Source organism: Lipophrys pholis (genome assembly GCF_963383615.2).
Source record: "Lipophrys pholis genome assembly, chromosome: 7".
In the NCBI taxonomy this organism is placed as follows: domain Eukaryota; kingdom Metazoa; phylum Chordata; class Actinopteri; order Blenniiformes; family Blenniidae; genus Lipophrys; species Lipophrys pholis.
The window spans coordinates 9,211,496-9,228,286 of record NC_137638.1 but is presented as its reverse complement, the minus strand read 5'-3'; the positions used below and the strand labels follow the sequence as shown (position 1 = coordinate 9,228,286).

The 16,791-nt window shown below is 39.6% G+C and overlaps 1 protein-coding gene across 1 annotated transcript in view; it reads left to right on the top strand.

Annotated features, from left to right (window-relative positions):
• Nucleotides 1-16,791, top strand: part of nos1 (nitric oxide synthase 1 (neuronal)) — a gene marked incomplete at its 3' end in the record, with an annotated part of 47,968 nt that overhangs the window by 9,434 nt on the left and 21,743 nt on the right. The window contains exons 3-8 of the mRNA XM_080466778.1: nt 4,014-4,151; nt 10,862-11,007; nt 11,642-11,804; nt 12,538-12,629; nt 14,950-15,091; nt 15,192-15,331. Of these exons, the coding sequence (XP_080322904.1) occupies nt 4,014-4,151; nt 10,862-11,007; nt 11,642-11,804; nt 12,538-12,629; nt 14,950-15,091; nt 15,192-15,331 (821 nt within the window). The remainder of the gene's footprint in view (nt 1-4,013; nt 4,152-10,861; nt 11,008-11,641; nt 11,805-12,537; nt 12,630-14,949; nt 15,092-15,191; nt 15,332-16,791) is intronic.

Genomic DNA, 16,791 nt, shown 5'->3' with positions numbered 1-16,791 from the left:
TTCATTTACTTATGCGCAACATTCATTCTCTAACTTGTGTACATCTGCCTTTAGAAGTGAATATGATGTGACTTCACCTTGTCCCACATGCATTCCTGCAGAACGCGACGCATTTCAGTGGTTCCAGATGCAGTTTCTCTCGAGTATGTTCATGTCATGGAGAGCTGAGGTTAGATCAGTCTACGTGCATGTGGTTCCAGGTCTTAAAACTCAAACTCATGTTTACAGTGATGAACCATGAAATCCATTCAAAGCAATATATTTATGTTTTGATGTTCACAACGACAGAAGACAGCAAATGTCTGTAGTGTAAATGAGCGTGTAAAAAGTGAGCCGACCAAGAAGACTTCAAGAAATGAATTAATAAGATTCTTTCATTCTGTGGGAGAAAGACTGCAGATGTAAATGCCGCAGCACTTGTGTCTTAGTAGAAGATGACAAAGAACATGCAAATTTAATCATCTACAAAATATAATCATAGAAAGACTGAGGGATTCCTGAAAAGTGTCTGATAAAATAAGGCTGTGGTCTTCAGGCAGCATCTGTTCAATACAGCTATGACTCTCCAGTGGAAATCACTACATGGCTTCAGGAACACTTGTGAAAATTGTCTGGTAACAAAGTTTCTGTGCAAGTTAAGCCAGGCGATAAAAAGATCCACAGACGTTTGAGTCTTCTCTGCTTTTCAGTTCAATAAAGTGAAGTGTTCGGTCCTCTGGGATTAAGAGGAAAAGGATTACCAGGGCAGAAGAGTTGAGACTTGCAGCTATAAAGGCATTGTTAAACGTAACAGATTTTTGAGCAACTTAAAGTTGTAATCAGAGGTGAAAAGTAATGAATTACTTTTACTCACGTCACTGTAATTGAGTAGTATTTTGTGTACTTGTACTTGTTAAAAGCCTTTTTTTAAACTCTCTAATTTTACTTTTACTTAAGTATGTTTCTGTTTTTTTAAGTATTGTACTCAACTACATTTTCAATCATATCTGTTACCAAGTAAATATTTTGTGACATTTTTAACATTTTTACATTCAAAATATTGTGCTCCCGGAAATACTGCAGTGAATGATAGGTTCGGAGAAAAAAACTGCTTCTAATGTCACAATAAAGATGAGAGTCGAACGTTGGTTGTACGGCTCCAGCACAAAGCAAAACCTCGTCGACTTCTGCTGAAGTTGAACTCGGAAAGAAAATGATGTGAACCCATGACCTTATTTAGGGGAACACTTTGGCTTGAAGAAAGACAACAGCATTATTATGCAGTGTATTTTATCAAAGTAATTGTACTTTTACTTGAGTAGAACATTTTAGTTCTCTTTCCACCTCTGGTTGCAATACGGACCAAGTTATTTTCTGGTGGTACCATCCAAGCCGTGCTTATGCTACTTTGACATCGATCAGCTCTTATCCCGCCCAGTCTGAGATGATAGTGCAGCCATCATTACAATGACCCCAAAGGACCTGCTTCCACTTCACTTCGTTGAAGGCGAAAGCTTTGAGAAGTTAATGGAACAATGATCACCTGCTGAGTACTTCAGCAGTATTTAAACTCTTGATACAGCTGTTGAAGTTTGTGATTATAGCCTTCAAAGACTCCCAACACACTTCATAAACTGATTGGACAATGTTCAAAATGCTCAACTATAAATTGTTCTGCCTTTTGATGATTGACTGTCGTCATACGTCAAGTTAAAATGTCAAAATGGGCAATGATCAGTAATCATAAGATTAGAAGGTATGGCAGGATTGTGCCTCTATAAGGACTTTACTTACGTCACCTCTACTTTGAGTCTATAAACCAAAAGTATTCTGGCTCGGTTCAAAACTGTTACACCCTCACTAGTTTAGAAAAGTTACAAAGACACACTGAGATGCTTGCGTTGTTGCTGGAACAAAGAGGAGTCAGTTGAGTCCTGTGAGCTGCTTCTCAATTTCATGAATATAAACGTCTTGTATTAGGGACTGAGGAAATTGTTGTGATAAAGAGTAGCCAGGGATCAGTTCAGACAAAAGTGTACTGCAGGAACTGGAACTAGTCGTGAATGTACAGTTTGGATTGCCGCTACAGGCTCCAGTATTCACGATACAAACTCAATCCAATCAATTTCCACGGTAACTTCAGCCGGAGAGTGGCTACTTCAGGTCATCAGTTGATAATTGAGCTGTAATGATGCCATCTGGAATTAACAAATGTGTTGATTTCAAATAACTGAAGCTGTTTAATGTGTTCAAACCAAAATCTGTTGAAAGAAGCAGATGGTTTTAGCATATCAAAGCCCACATGTCAGTTTAGACTTTTATTTGACATAATCTCTTCAAAATTACAAAACCAATGAACTATCTTTAATTTTTCAACAAGAAATTTTTTTTTTGAAGCAGTTTACCCTAAGTTTATTCCAATGCACTAGGCACACACAAATAAATAAAACTGACAATTACACAAATAAATACATAAGCTTACTTTTGTTGCTGTTTTGTCTAAATTATGACAACCAGTTTGCAAATCGTTTCACAGAGAGGAGATAGAGAGGAGTTTATCATTTCTGCAATAGGTTTTAACCCATATATTATGACACGTGTCAAGGATTGTGTTCGACATCCCTGCTCCAAACCATGTTCACACATCAATATTTACCAAAATATTATTAAGTCAGCCGCAATCCGACAATTTTATTTAGTGTATGCTTTCACCTACACCTCAAAAAAAATTGAGCACAACACCACTCAATGAGCAGATGCCAACTGGGGAACCTCTTAACCAAAAGTGGGATTAAGCCTCCTTGCCCATATGTACGGATAAATAGAACTGTTCTCATCTGAATGGTTAATACATTCCTTTTAAAGTAAAATTTTAAGAGGAGCACCAGTGCTTTTGTATAAATGGTACACTAAAGTACACTGACATCTATAGTGTTTTTATAAAAACCGGGTTTTGAGAAATGGGAAAAAAAAAGTCTGCTTGAACGTAAATGCCAAAGCCATCTTCCAGGCAGCGAGTGGCGGTCCTCATAGTCAAGTAACACACAACTGCTTGTCTTTTTATGTCAAAAGGCCTTAATTCTTCACATCTGAGTTTCATCGCCTCGATGAGTGAGATTCTCTTCACGGTACATTGAACTTCCTTCGTGTCCACAACCCCGGTGATAACCATGTGTCATATCTGAGCTGCATAGTGGAGGGTTGCTGCTGTTGGAGTCTGAATGCAGTGTGTGTGTGTGTGTGTGTGTGTGTGTGTGTGTGTGTGTGTGTGTGTGTGTGTGTGTGTGTGTGTGTGTGTGTGTGTGTGTGTGTGTGTGTGTAAAATCAAACTCAATTCAAGCTTCCTCATTCCTCACCGCTATTTGAGAGGATACAAAATGACAATGAGGCTCTACCGGTGTGACTCTGCTGGTATTCATCTTCCAGCCAGGCATGATGATTGTGTCACTGTTGTTCAGAAGCTGCTCCACTGTACGATCAACAATGCAGTGCGAGATGATGAAAGAGCTTCCAAGATGTGACATTGATTCCCCTGATCTTAGGCAATCACTCGCTGCCTTCCTCCAGGAACACTTACAGTTGGCTTTGGGGTTAAATTGCAGCCATTCATCAGTCAATAGTTACAGTATTGGAAAACACAGAGAGCCGGGAGGTAGCTCCCATTAACCTGCTGTTACAAGCTGATTGCCTTTATCCTGGAGTGGAAAATAAAACAGAAGTGGATGTAAATGGTTTCTGGGCACAAAGTCTGAATGTGAAAGAATTGAGCTCAACGGTAAACCAATTTACTTTTGAGAATAAAACGCTTGAGTCCTCAGAGAAAGTTAGATATTGGTAAAGTCATTCTTCTGTTAAAGTTTTCACGTCAATGTTCAGTGGTTGTACTCAGTTGGGCGAAAATGTCATTTTTCCACTTTAGCTCAGTTTGTCTGTCAGTTGTGAGCAAAAGTAGTCACAAAGGTCACGACTCACTCACCAGATGCAGTCCAAAAGCATTAAGTATTCACCCGCTTGTTAATCTGTGCTTTTTCCAGCTTCCAGCCCAGGGCAGGACCTCGCCCATCAAGTCACTGCAGAATGGCAGCCCCTCCAAATGCCCACGCTTTATAAAGATCAAGAACTGGGAGACCGGCACCATTTACAGTGACACCCTTCACCACAGCTCCAGCAAGGTAAGGCACATGGGAACTCCTAAACAGTTTGACAAAACAGAAAGACAAAGAAATATCCGAATGGCAGCGTCAAGTCGTTTTATTCAAACCAATGTTTCCATGCCAGAATTAAAGCCATGAGATGCAATTGTTTTCTCAAGTCCTGAAACTTTTCACTGAATATAAAAGGATTAAACCGAATGACACCAAGTAAGCAGAAAACAGAGTTACCTTTATGATGCAATTCTAATGCAATGAAGCACAATATTTACCTCAGCAGCAAATAAAACAACCCCACAACTGTTTAAAATTCAGTTCAGTTTGCTGCTGTTAGTTGTTGTTCTGACTTTCAAACCAGAAGTTTTATTTTCATTTCTTTTTCCAGCTGATTAATTTCATGCATGGCCTATTGACCAATCATTTATCTTCTGGTCAACTTTTTCCAATCTCAAAGTTGCAGGCGCAGAACTAATCCCAGCCGGCTATGGATGACGGCAGAGGATGCAACTGGACAGGTCACCAGTCCATTACAGGGCAAAAACAGAGAAACACAGGACATTTTGACGAGAACAGTTGACCTCAAATGCATGTTTTTGTATTTTAGGAGGCAACGGGAATACCTGGGAAAAATCCCATGCATGCGCAGCAAGGTCTCAAAGCAAATTGAATTAGATCAGCTGGACTTGGTCTAATGTCTTGGAATAAGTTTTCCCCCTTATCCAAGTAGCTTCACCCGGCTGGATGAGAATATGCATAGACATGCACAGGGGGAACATGCAATGTCAACACAGAAAGACCTCCATGCACTGCAGGTTAGGTTCTGCTCCCCAGAAGATAAGTTATATTAGGTAAAGAGCTGCATTTATTATGGATAAAGCTTGAAATTTTGGTCAAAAATCACAATATCAGACACAGAAATTGTAGAGTAAAATTTACCTTGCAAATATGGTGTAGCCAGAACTGTTGATAAGACTATGTTGAGGTCGTCGAACTTAATATCATTTGTTGAGTCAACGTTAAAGCATGAAGACAACGTTCTGTGTGTCACAATGGCAAACTGGACACATCTTTGACAGGCCGACGTCTTCATGCTCTAGGTCGACTAAGAGAGGTGACAGATCGCATATCTCTGACTGTAAATGCATCTCGGAGGCTCCGATGAACATCAAACCCAGTGTGGTGGTTGACTGAGCAAACCATGTCGCCTGCAGACTTGCCAACACATCATTTGCAAGTCAAGTAGATTGAAGAATAATAGCACAGTGTGGCATGCCTTTTCTCTGCTTCTCACTAACTATTCATACATTACAGAGCTCCTGCCTGAACTGTTGGTGATTCAGCTCGTTAGTATTTAGCCTGAAAGAGGGGGAGTTAGGTAAATCCGGGTAAAGCTTATGAAACAATGAATCCAGAGTTAAAAACAAAAAAAGAACCAATGTATCACTGATACGCCGTTTGGGTACAGGTCACATGGTCATACAGTGACTCACCTGGCCACACATTGCCTCAGTATTTTCAGAGGACAGTACAGAGATATTAAACACACCGTGTGGAGTGGATGTTTCTGCCCCGAAGTGCTTGATGTATTCATGAATATGTAGCATAGCTACCATAACAAAGCCACTTCATTCATCATGTCTTCGCTACTTTTACAACATTACAAAGAATGACATTTTCTCCTGCATTATGTACAATCAAAGCTGTGTGCAAATTTACTCACTTCGCCACGCGTTCAAAGCTCCCTGTATAATAGATGTGGATTATTTTTACCCATTGTGGTGCTGTAGGGATGACTCATGTTTATAGGCCGACACAGGAGATAGCACAACCTAATGTTGCTAAAAATAAGTTATGGGATGAGTTAAATTCATGACATTCACATGTTTTCTTCAGCAAAGAGAATTTTCAAACTCAAAGCACACACGCACACAACACAGTATAAATATTAACAATGGAGAGTACACAGACATTCGTATGGACAGACGGCCAAGTTGGATTGCTATTCCTGGTGACTCTCAACTTCAGAGTTACCAAGTCCCTGGCGAATATCAGCTGGGAGTTATGTCACTCTGGCGGCAGCTATTATTGTTATTGTCTACTGAGCATGTGTACAAGAACAACTTACTATGGCTGCTGTGCGCATACAAAGTAGCAGCGATTCACGCCCCGTTTACAAGACAACGAATTCGAGTGTATCCGCAAAACTTTCGTCACTTTTGGGGCGTCCGTTTACATGGCAAAGTTTGCGGATGCACTGTATCTGCAAAGTTTTTAATCTGGCTCCCAAGGTGGAAAGATTGTTTCACGGCGCAAATCCCTCCTGCAGAGACTGTCCAGAGGCTACAGAGCCTGTTACTGCGCATGCACATCTCTCCCTCTCCCTCCTGCTCATTCAGTTGTAAACAAACATGGCGGCCGCGGTCTATATTCTAGTTTTATCGTCCAGATCAGTAGTTTAATAGTTGAGACTCACCCCTGATAGCAGCCGATGCATCATCAGTCCATGTGGATGTCGGGTGCTCTCCATTTTCTTCACGTTTATAGTGTGTTGTTCTCTGCACATACATCTGTGTAGTTTCATAACAAAATCAAGCAACAGTGCCCACCAGTGGCCCGGCATACTAACTACATCGTTGTCTCTGTGTCCGCTGCTGCAGTGTAAACACAGTGTAAACGTCTCTTAAGAGACTGAAGAAATTAAAAAAAAAATTCAGTGGCATGTTAAATGGAAATAAACATTTTAAAAGAAAATGATTAGAACAGTTGTAAAACTTTCACTTGGCTTGTAAAAGGAAAGTTGACATTGTTGCATATCGAGATGTTGCAGTTTGTGTAAATATAAGATGTGTTTATAGTTGATGGTATGAAAGAAAGTGTTTACGGATAAGTCAAACTTTGAGGCAGTATGAGTAGTCATGTGCAAAACCACTTATCTCCTTTCAAAGTTAAGTCATTCCTAATTTTGCAGATACACATTATATTCTAAAACTTTGTAACTGAGCCTAATGGGTGAAGATAAACTCACCCATTAGACAGAAAAAATGACTTGACAGTATTTTCTTTCACGTTATAGATTATTGATGATTTCTTAGAAAGGCTCATGATGTTGCCTCAGTATGTTGCAGTCTCATCGCGTTTATCACGACACTGCATTGTTGCTGCTTTCTGAAGATGCTTCACACATGAATGTGGTAGCTGCCTGTCAGCTTTCATTTGAATAGATTTTAGCCTCTAACATGACAATCATGACCTTCCGCACGTGTGGAGCATCCGTACAGCCTTATTACCGTCACTGATCTCAAGTGAAAGAAGAAGTTATGGCAACCAGCTGAGGATATGTGATTACAATTTGAATAGCATTATTTTAACATGAGAATCCATCCAAGAAAAGACATATCTTTTACTGAATGTAGCAATACTTTATATCAGTAAGTACATCACTAAGTACGAATCCAGCAAAGTATATCAAGCCCAAAGTAAAACTTGGTGGTGGTCATTTCCAAGTCTTTGAGTGTTTTGCCTGCTTTGTATTTGGACACCTGCACTGAATCTCCATTCAGACAAAGAAGCAGAATTTTAATTTTCAGACTCGCTCCACCTGCTGCTTCCCATTTTTTGTGGGAATGGCAGAGTTGCACAGCTGTAAAAACTGCGGATTGTTAACTTTCATGGATTTCCCCTTAACCTCACCAGACCTCAAGTAGACTGTTTATGTGAAGATTGAGAAAGTCTATTCCAGCTTTCAGAAACTTTCTTTACAATCCGAATTAAAGTTAGGTACCTTTTACCAAAATGCTAATAAATTGTACATTTGATTGGAAATATTACTCATAGGTTGAACTGAGATATTTTTAAATAACAATATATATAATAATAATAATTATTATGTTTTAGTCTAGTTTCACTGACAGTTTTTTTTGTTCCTCAGCCACTCGTTCGACCATTCATCTTCTCTGTTTTAATATGCAGTCACAGTTTCTTTCTCTTGTTAGTGAGCCAGACGACCAGGCAGAAGGTGAGCGCCACTGTTTAAGCATTCGCCCTCCAAAACACAGCAGCCATTGGTAAACAGCAAAGAGCAGCCTAATTACTTTGGTGACTTATCGGACGGGCTGTTGTGTGCATCCCAATGAATGGCCCGTAATAGCATCTTCAGATTTATTATATATCACAGACACGGCTGTATTCGAGGATGATCCGTCTTTTTCAAAAAGGACAGCTGGCTGGCATGAATGCCCAGAGCAGTATGATGAGCGGACGTGCTGGAGCAAGAGTGATTCCTTTGTTTTATTTTTAACACTCCGTGCTGTGCTCTTCCATTACCCCCCGTTTACCCCTCTACCTCTTTCTCTTCATGCTTTCCTCTGTTCTCACTTGTTTTTTCCATTTTTAAACTTTGCTTTCTGATGCACTTTCTACCTCCCTCTTTTCATTTTTTTTGTCCTTCCCAGGTTTGCTGGACTGTGGTGTTGTGTATGGGTTGTTGAAAAAGGTCAGAGCAGCTTCTGAACTCATTGGCGGATCACGTCCGAGTGTGTGGGCTGTGCTACTGGGTGGCTTGGCGTAACAAGTCAATTTTAGCACCACCGGGGTCATCGTCAAATTTCTTGTTCGACTGCACGGTTGTTCATACCATCCATTCTCGACAGCTTGTTCGTTCTCTCTCTAACCTGGTGGAGGCAAACTGAAGTGACAGCTGACTTCAACTCTAATCATATTAAAGTGACCACACAAGGTTGCTCTGAGCTATGAGCAATTTCTTGTCTCTCTATTTGTCTGATTCCTTTTTTTCTTTCTAAATCTGTGTTTCCTCTTTATGCTTTCTGTCTTCCTGTCTCCGCTTAATGGAAGAATACCAATATGTGACTCACTGACTTATTCATTCATTAACCCGTCTGCCGGATAAATGTGAGTGATACAGTGGAAGAAATTCTTTAGACCCTGGTGTTTGCTGAAAGTGCAGGAATAATATGTGAAAACATGCGTTTCATACTAAATGAAATGCCAACATTGAACTGGATTTGGTTTGTTCAGAATAGGTGGCTCCTGTGTCAGTGGCCTGATGGGTTTGCATATGGAAGATTGCGTCATTATCTTAAAGTAAACCGCCGAAAAGGGGTGGGGTTCTATCATATACAAAGCAAATGCTTTTTTTTTATGAAATCCATAATCTACAAACCAAATCCATCCAGAGGCCATGACTTACTTCTCATTGACTGTCAGCCAATTTGCACCACACAACCACAGCCGAGCTCTGCACTCTATGCTAAAACACTAGAACCCCCCCAATAAGACCAACATTTTTACAAAAAAATTGTAAAATGTGAACTTCATTGAAAGTGTGAAAGTGAGATCCAACATGTTTGAATATATTTTTCTCTGAATAAATTGAGTAGATGTATTTCATCACAGTTTCATTTTGGAAGATGGCCAACATCTTGAATGCTACAATCATACAGATTTATTAAGTACTACCAAGAAAGCCATCATTGTTGGATTTTTCCAATTCCATTTCCATTAACTTGGTGATCTTGGATTTTCTAAATATCATCTGGTCCCAGCATAGCATCCACTGCCTTGATAGTGAAGCTGGTGTCAAATTACAAAGCACCTTTGGGGTAACAGGTAGAACCTCTGAAGAGGATGAATGAAGAAACAATATTCATTGAATTGAGTTTGGTGGTCAGACTCCGGTCAGGAGCATCATGAAGATGACCCAGATGAATGGTGAAGCGAATCGAAGCCCTGGAGTCTGGATGTCTAGACTCGACTCTCTTCAGTGTTGCCTATAGTATGTTTCTGGCATTGGCACATGATCCCAAGGTCTTGTTCCAGGACATCAAGGCCTCCAACAGAGCCACATTCTGTTCAGGAAGTAATCCTGTTGTATGACATGCTCCAAAAGCAGGGAGGTTTCCAAGAACCAGGAGCACGGGGTTGACTTTTTCTCTAAGTCCATGCAGTACTCAAAGAACGAAGGAGATTTATGAGTTTTCCCCATAGGAGCATCAATAGTAGAATAAGGATGTAGATGGCTATATGGTGAATCTCCCAGTGTTATGGGTTGCCTATCAGAGGGCGAAATGGTAATCGAACTTGAACTTTAAAGGACATTGAGACGTGCTCATTGGCTCAGGACCCACAGACAGAAGGAAATGGCAAAAGATGATTGGATGGAAAGCATTGACAACTACATCAGGAGATTTTTACTGCGTGTGAGTGACTCAGAGGATACAGCAGCAAGAAAACGAGTAACCTCTTAAAGACACTATTTGGGATTAAGGGAATTAGTATAGAACTCTTAGAAAACTGGTTGAGGAAATGTCCTTTTCATGCTTTCATTATTGAGCTTAAACCATCTGTTTTCTGACCCTGGTAAGATGAACAAACATCCAAGGGTGTTGATGATACTACTGCCTTTTATTAAGCAAAAAGACGCTATCATTTCAATTTCATAGAGCAGATTATCTGAAAAGCATCAGAATCTTGGAGGAAATGGTTCCCTACTAAAAGAAAACTGAGTGAATCACTTGATCTGAAAATGATGACTTCTCTTGGAGTGATTAAATACATTTTGTTGATCTTTGCAGATACATTACGGGATAATTGTACCATATGTCGTCATCACCTGCTCCCCAAGCAGTATGTTAGCACTGCAGAGGAAAAACAAACCGAGCAGAACTCATCCGCCAAAAACCCTCCGTCATCTGTCTTCTTGTTTGTCCTTTCAGATGCCAATCTGCTCTGAAAATGTGTGCATCGGCTCTGTGATGGTGCCCAACCAGCACACCCGCAAACCAGACGAGGTCAGAACTAAAGAGGAGCTCCTTCCACTGGCCACTGACTTCATAGACCAGTACTACACCTCCATCAAAAGGCAAGCACAGCCTGTACCGCCCGCAGAGTGAATTTAAGCCTCAGAGGGCAAACACAATTTCGACAACCTGCTTTTGCAACCGAGTGAAACTGAAAAAAAAAAAAAAAAAAAAGATAGATAGATAGATAGAAAGATGGGCCAAGTATGGATGATGTTATAGTATTCAATAGCAGAAAGTCAGCTGAAATTCAACCTTCTTTTCTCATAGTAGGCTTTTTGACTTTCATGACATTGCTGGAGCAACATCTACGAACGACCACCATGCTTAGACAAGGGATCACCTTAGGAAAACACAGATAATGTACATGGGCAAGCAGATACCATAATGAGCAACATTCATCAGATTGGGAGCTTCGGATTCATCACTGCAAATGTATTAAATAATTGCTAGTAGGCTTTTTCTTTTCTTTTATAATTTAACTTTGATATTTGGGTTTCCACCTACTACTTAGCATACTGTATATTTGATTATTTGGAACATTTAAAATCACAAAACTACCAAATCTGTGAAACAGAAAATCATACTCGGAGATCCACAAGTCTTCTCAGCAGCAACTCTTTTATTCTGCTGTGCTACAACGCAACATGGACGTCATTCTGCTTTGCCAGTGGATGTTTGTTTTCTTGCCTGCAGGAACGGCTCTAAGGCTCATGTGGACAGACTGGAGGAAGTCACCAAGGAGATCGAGGCTTCCGGAACTTATCAGTTGAAAGACACAGAACTGATTTATGGGGCCAAACACGCGTGGAGGAATGCAGCCCGGTGTGTAGGAAGGATTCAGTGGTCCAAACTGCAGGTACTATTCATTATGTTCAAAATCACATCCTCCTTGTTCAAACTGTATGAGCTGTTTACATGCAGGTTTTTTTTTGTTTGTTTCATCAAGTAATATCAACAGTTAAATAGATACAAGGAGTATATTTGCATTATTTATATATACAAATTATACATTTATTATTCAGTATTAATGGAGCCTTCACATATGCACAAGTCACGTGTGCCATGTGCTCTACTTCACTGTTAAGTGTTCTGTTCTGTTAAGTTCAATCTGCATTGGTCATGAATTAAGTGGTTTTCCAAACTTTTCATGAGATTCAAACACATTTGTTGAGAATTGAAAAATATTTATTCTGTACTACGATGAAAGTAGATCTCCCGTACACAGTGGTTAAAGCTGCTTCATGTGCAGACGTGACAGAGCACATTTGATAAATGTCTTCTAATATCTTAAAGCTAGGATGTCACCTCCTGTTCACTTGGTTATCTCTAAAGTCACTCTACCTTACACCAAGATTTGATTATATTCCAGATTTTCAGTATTTTCAAAAGGTAATAATTGACATCTGAATAGGTGCTTGTGAGAGGCTTTTTACTTAGACAGTAGGTTTTTGTACCTGAAACATTTAGAACCCTTTTAAAGTTATGAAGTTATAATGCATTTCAGCGTATATATAAATGCACATATACATATATGTTTTGATTTCTTTGTACCTGCCTCTTATTTCAATCTTTTTTTGTTTACTTTCTAGGTTTTTGATGCCAGAGACTGCACCACAGCCCATGGAATGTACAACTACATCTGTAACCACATCAAGTACGCCACCAACAAAGGCAACCTGAGGTAAAATGATAGAAAGCACACGCCGCTCTTTGTCTAAGTCCTCCATCCTTTTGTTGTCCTTCCCTTTGGTTCAACTCTGCTCGTGTGCCTCCTGCCACCCTGGCTCCTCGCTCCATCTGTCGCTCCATGTATCCCATCGCCCCGCTCCATCTCTGACTCCCCTGACTTGACCCACTGTCCCATCTGTCAGTGACTCTCCACGCTGGATCTGACACTATCTGCTGCTTGTCTCTCTTATTCGTCAGTGCTTCGGCACCAATCATTGCCCCGTTATTGAGGCGGCAGACCTCGCTAACAAGCAGTCATTTGTCAGACCTGCACTCACTCACTCACTTCCTGCCAAGTCCTAATCACATGTGACACCTCATATTTACTTCTTGGCTGATGGATAGCTTCTGACTCATTACTACACTTAGCCCGGCCTTCAGATAGCTCGGATACACATGTTGAGAAGAGGCAGCACAACATCCAAATTGGAAACACAACAGAAACAAACACAGACTCATAGATGATGATAAACTGCTGACATTAGTTTTGGGATGACTTTGTTAAATGAAAATGAAAAAAAAAAGATGTCAGCTAATGTGGTTAAACCTAATTATCTCAAGTATTAGTATTTTGGATTTCATTAAAGAATTGCCTTGTTGACAGGGTGTATTAAATGCTTTGCTGAGAGATTGTTTTGGAAATAAATGTGAAAATATTGGATATGCTGTTCAAATAAGCTGAATTTTATCTGAAATATATATAATATGCAACAGAATTATATAACATGATGCAATGTATGTGTGACGCTTCTTTAAAAAGGATTTATAAAAGTATTGACTTAAGAAATTTACTGTTACTTTGCAAAGTGATTAATGAGAACAAGTATTATTAAAATTGCACCGCCATGACTCTGCACTAATAATGACATTTTATTACCAGTGAGGTTTTTCTTGTTATTGTGTTTATTTGTGGGAAAACTTTAAATTTGTAAGCACTAAATCAGATTTGACAAATAGATTTTTTTGTTTTTAAGCTCAATAATTTAGCCAAAACATTATGTATTAATATTTTCCTCACTTGTTAGTAAACCTTCACATGTCATTTATCGCTCTCTTATGTACAGAAATGTTATTATCACAATGGAGACAATGCGAATCATCTTTACATGTACAATTAAATAAGGTTGTTTTCTAACCTAATTGGACTCACATTGGTTCACCCTCACTCACTATCTCTACTATCACAATATCTCACTGTCTGTAGTCACACACTCAATAGTTGTTGATTTAAGCCATTTTTTCTGGGGAAAGAACCAAGATTATTAATGTGTATTTCCACTTTTAAATTGATAATTGTCAACTGAGTTAAACTCATGTCTTCGAAAAGAAAACTGTATGAAATCTGACCACACAGACTGCGTGCGTCTGTTAATTACGATGCAACACAGGCTTTCCTCGACGTGTAAACTATTACCACAACTGGCCCAGATTCACACCAGCTGCTTGCCCTCCTCGGCGACTTACAACCAGCTTAGCAGCATTAACACTTCTACCCGGTCACCACATTAAAACTCTACTGGGATGTACGTCAGACCAAAGGTAGCGAAGATCTGAGGCTGCTGACAGTGTTTTGACATACCATAATTACAGACGGCCTGGAGCAGATTACATGCACAGAGCGAACGCTCACTTCCGTTGATTTAATGGCAGCCATGTTGATTTATATGCGGCAACGCATGTGCTCGTGTTGTAGAGGAATGCATTACAAATTATTTGTTGGTTCAATAAAAGAGTGTAAATCTTTGAGTTGTTCCGCTTTGTGGTGCATCAACCACATAATTGATTGAAGAAAATGGTTTTCCCACTTTTTTTTCCGATCCCAAGAAAATCATTTATTTTTATTTTTGAAATGAAATCACAGTAATTATAAATAAGTGCAGGGGAATATTATAAAAAAAAATTTGGGGAAATACACATTTTTGACTAAATCTGTCATTAGGGTAATGGAGATTATAAAGCATAAAACATCTCACTATCACAAGCTATTACATGGCCTATAGATCCCAATAGATAATAATAAAAGTATATTATATTATATTATATTATATTATATTATATTATATTATATTATATTATATTATATTATATTATATTATATTATATTATATTATATTATATTATATTATATTATGGAAAAAACTGTGAGTCCTGTACTCTTAGGCTCCATAAGAGAGCAGCCCCGAATCTTCCAAGAACAGAAATGCTTTGAGTATCTCCACCACATAATATTGACACAGTAATTTTGGTGTCGTGTTCTGGTCATTTCTTTGCAGGTCAGCCATCACCATATTCCCTCAGAGGACGGATGGCAAACACGACTTTCGGGTGTGGAACAGTCAGCTTATCCGTTATGCGGGCTACAAACAACCTGACGGACAGATCCTGGGAGACCCCGCTAATGTTGAATTTACAGAGGTGCACATGAAAAGATGTTTTAATATTCTTTTTCTTTTTATGCATTTTACATTTACCGCCTTATTGAAACCCGGCTCACACTGAGATTTTTGGTCCCAAGATCTGCATCCAGCTCGGATGGAAAGCGCCGAAGGGTCGTTTTGATGTCCTGCCCCTTCTGCTGCAATCTAATGGAAATGACCCCGAGCTGTTTGAGATCCCCGAAGACCTCATTCTGGAGGTGCCCATAACGCACCCGAAGTGAGTGACGATTTTCTGTAAAATATACAAAATAGAGCTGAACAAGAACAGAGGAGGCTGACAAAAAAGAAAAAGACATCCACCCACTAACACATCTTTTAACAACAATTCTAAAACAATGGGGTACTTTTGAGCCAAGACGTCTGATTGGGTTATCGCCACATTCCAACTGTGCAGATTATTCCCAGAAAACACAGCTAGAAATGCTTTATCTGTTGCTATGCCAGCTTTTGTGGTAACCATGGGGCTTGTTAGTGAGATTTTACTCTTCTTCCTGTTTTTTTCTTTTTCATGTGTTTGCTTGACTTTTAATCAAACTTTTTAACAGTAGTAGTGACTGGATAAAAGCTGCAATGCCCTTGGGATGATAAGCTTTATTCCCCCACAGCACAGCAATATTCATAATCACAGTAGTATGCGCACACACACATGCACACCAAGCGATCGCTCTCTCATCATCGCCACATGGTATCGACACATTCTCAAACTGCTGGGTTAAAAATGACAGAAATTAAGTTGTTTGCTTCACACAGCAATTATAGGCAAACAACCCAGCCTTGGGTTTCCCTGCAGGAGTAGAGTCACACCCAGATGTTCTGTTGTATTTTCTATTCAAACCTCAGAATAACTTTTTTCATAAAGTTATCATGATTGCATTAGTTTGTGTTAGCTAAGCATAAACATTTACTCAAGCATTAATATATAAGTTTTCAATTGTGTCTGCTCATGCTTGAATTGGTCCGAAAATGAGACCAGATAACAGCCAGACCAGTACTCTGACATGTTGGGGGTACTGGTGGTTGGCTCATACCACACATACTACATACAAACTTTCATTTCCACTGTTGGAGATCCTGCCGGAAGATAGAGACAGACATCAGAGATATAATAATAAAAGTAATTGTAACGTCCCTGCAGCAAGAGTGAGAGAGTGAGGAAGGAAAGTCAGTGTAGGGCTCCCAACAATCTAAACCTATAGCAGGTTAAGTAGAAAATGGTCCTGTGTGGCATGAACCAGCCCTAACTGTAAACTTGATTTTCAGAGAAATGCACCGACAAATCTGCTCGAGTGGTAAGCTAAAAACGCAACCACACAATGTGACATCCAACAGGACAATAACTATGACCCCTTTGACATTTTCTGTAAAATGGGTTAGTTGACATTTTGTTTTTAACCCTAATTCTATTAACATTATACACAGGAACAAACAATCCTAAATGTCATATCAGATTGTTGGCTGCTTGAAAAGTCAGACTGCAAGGAACCACTGTGTGTTGCCTGCTTTATTTGTTCTCCATTGTTAACCCAATCTTCAGTCATAAACCACCATACCAATGGAGCCAACAAACTGAATCCTGGAAGCACTTGCTTTTGTGTCCGCACATTAAAATAACCCAGCATTTTTTAGTGTGCACCAGCTCGGAACTCCCTTCAGACACAGATCTCCCTGCCAGGCTCC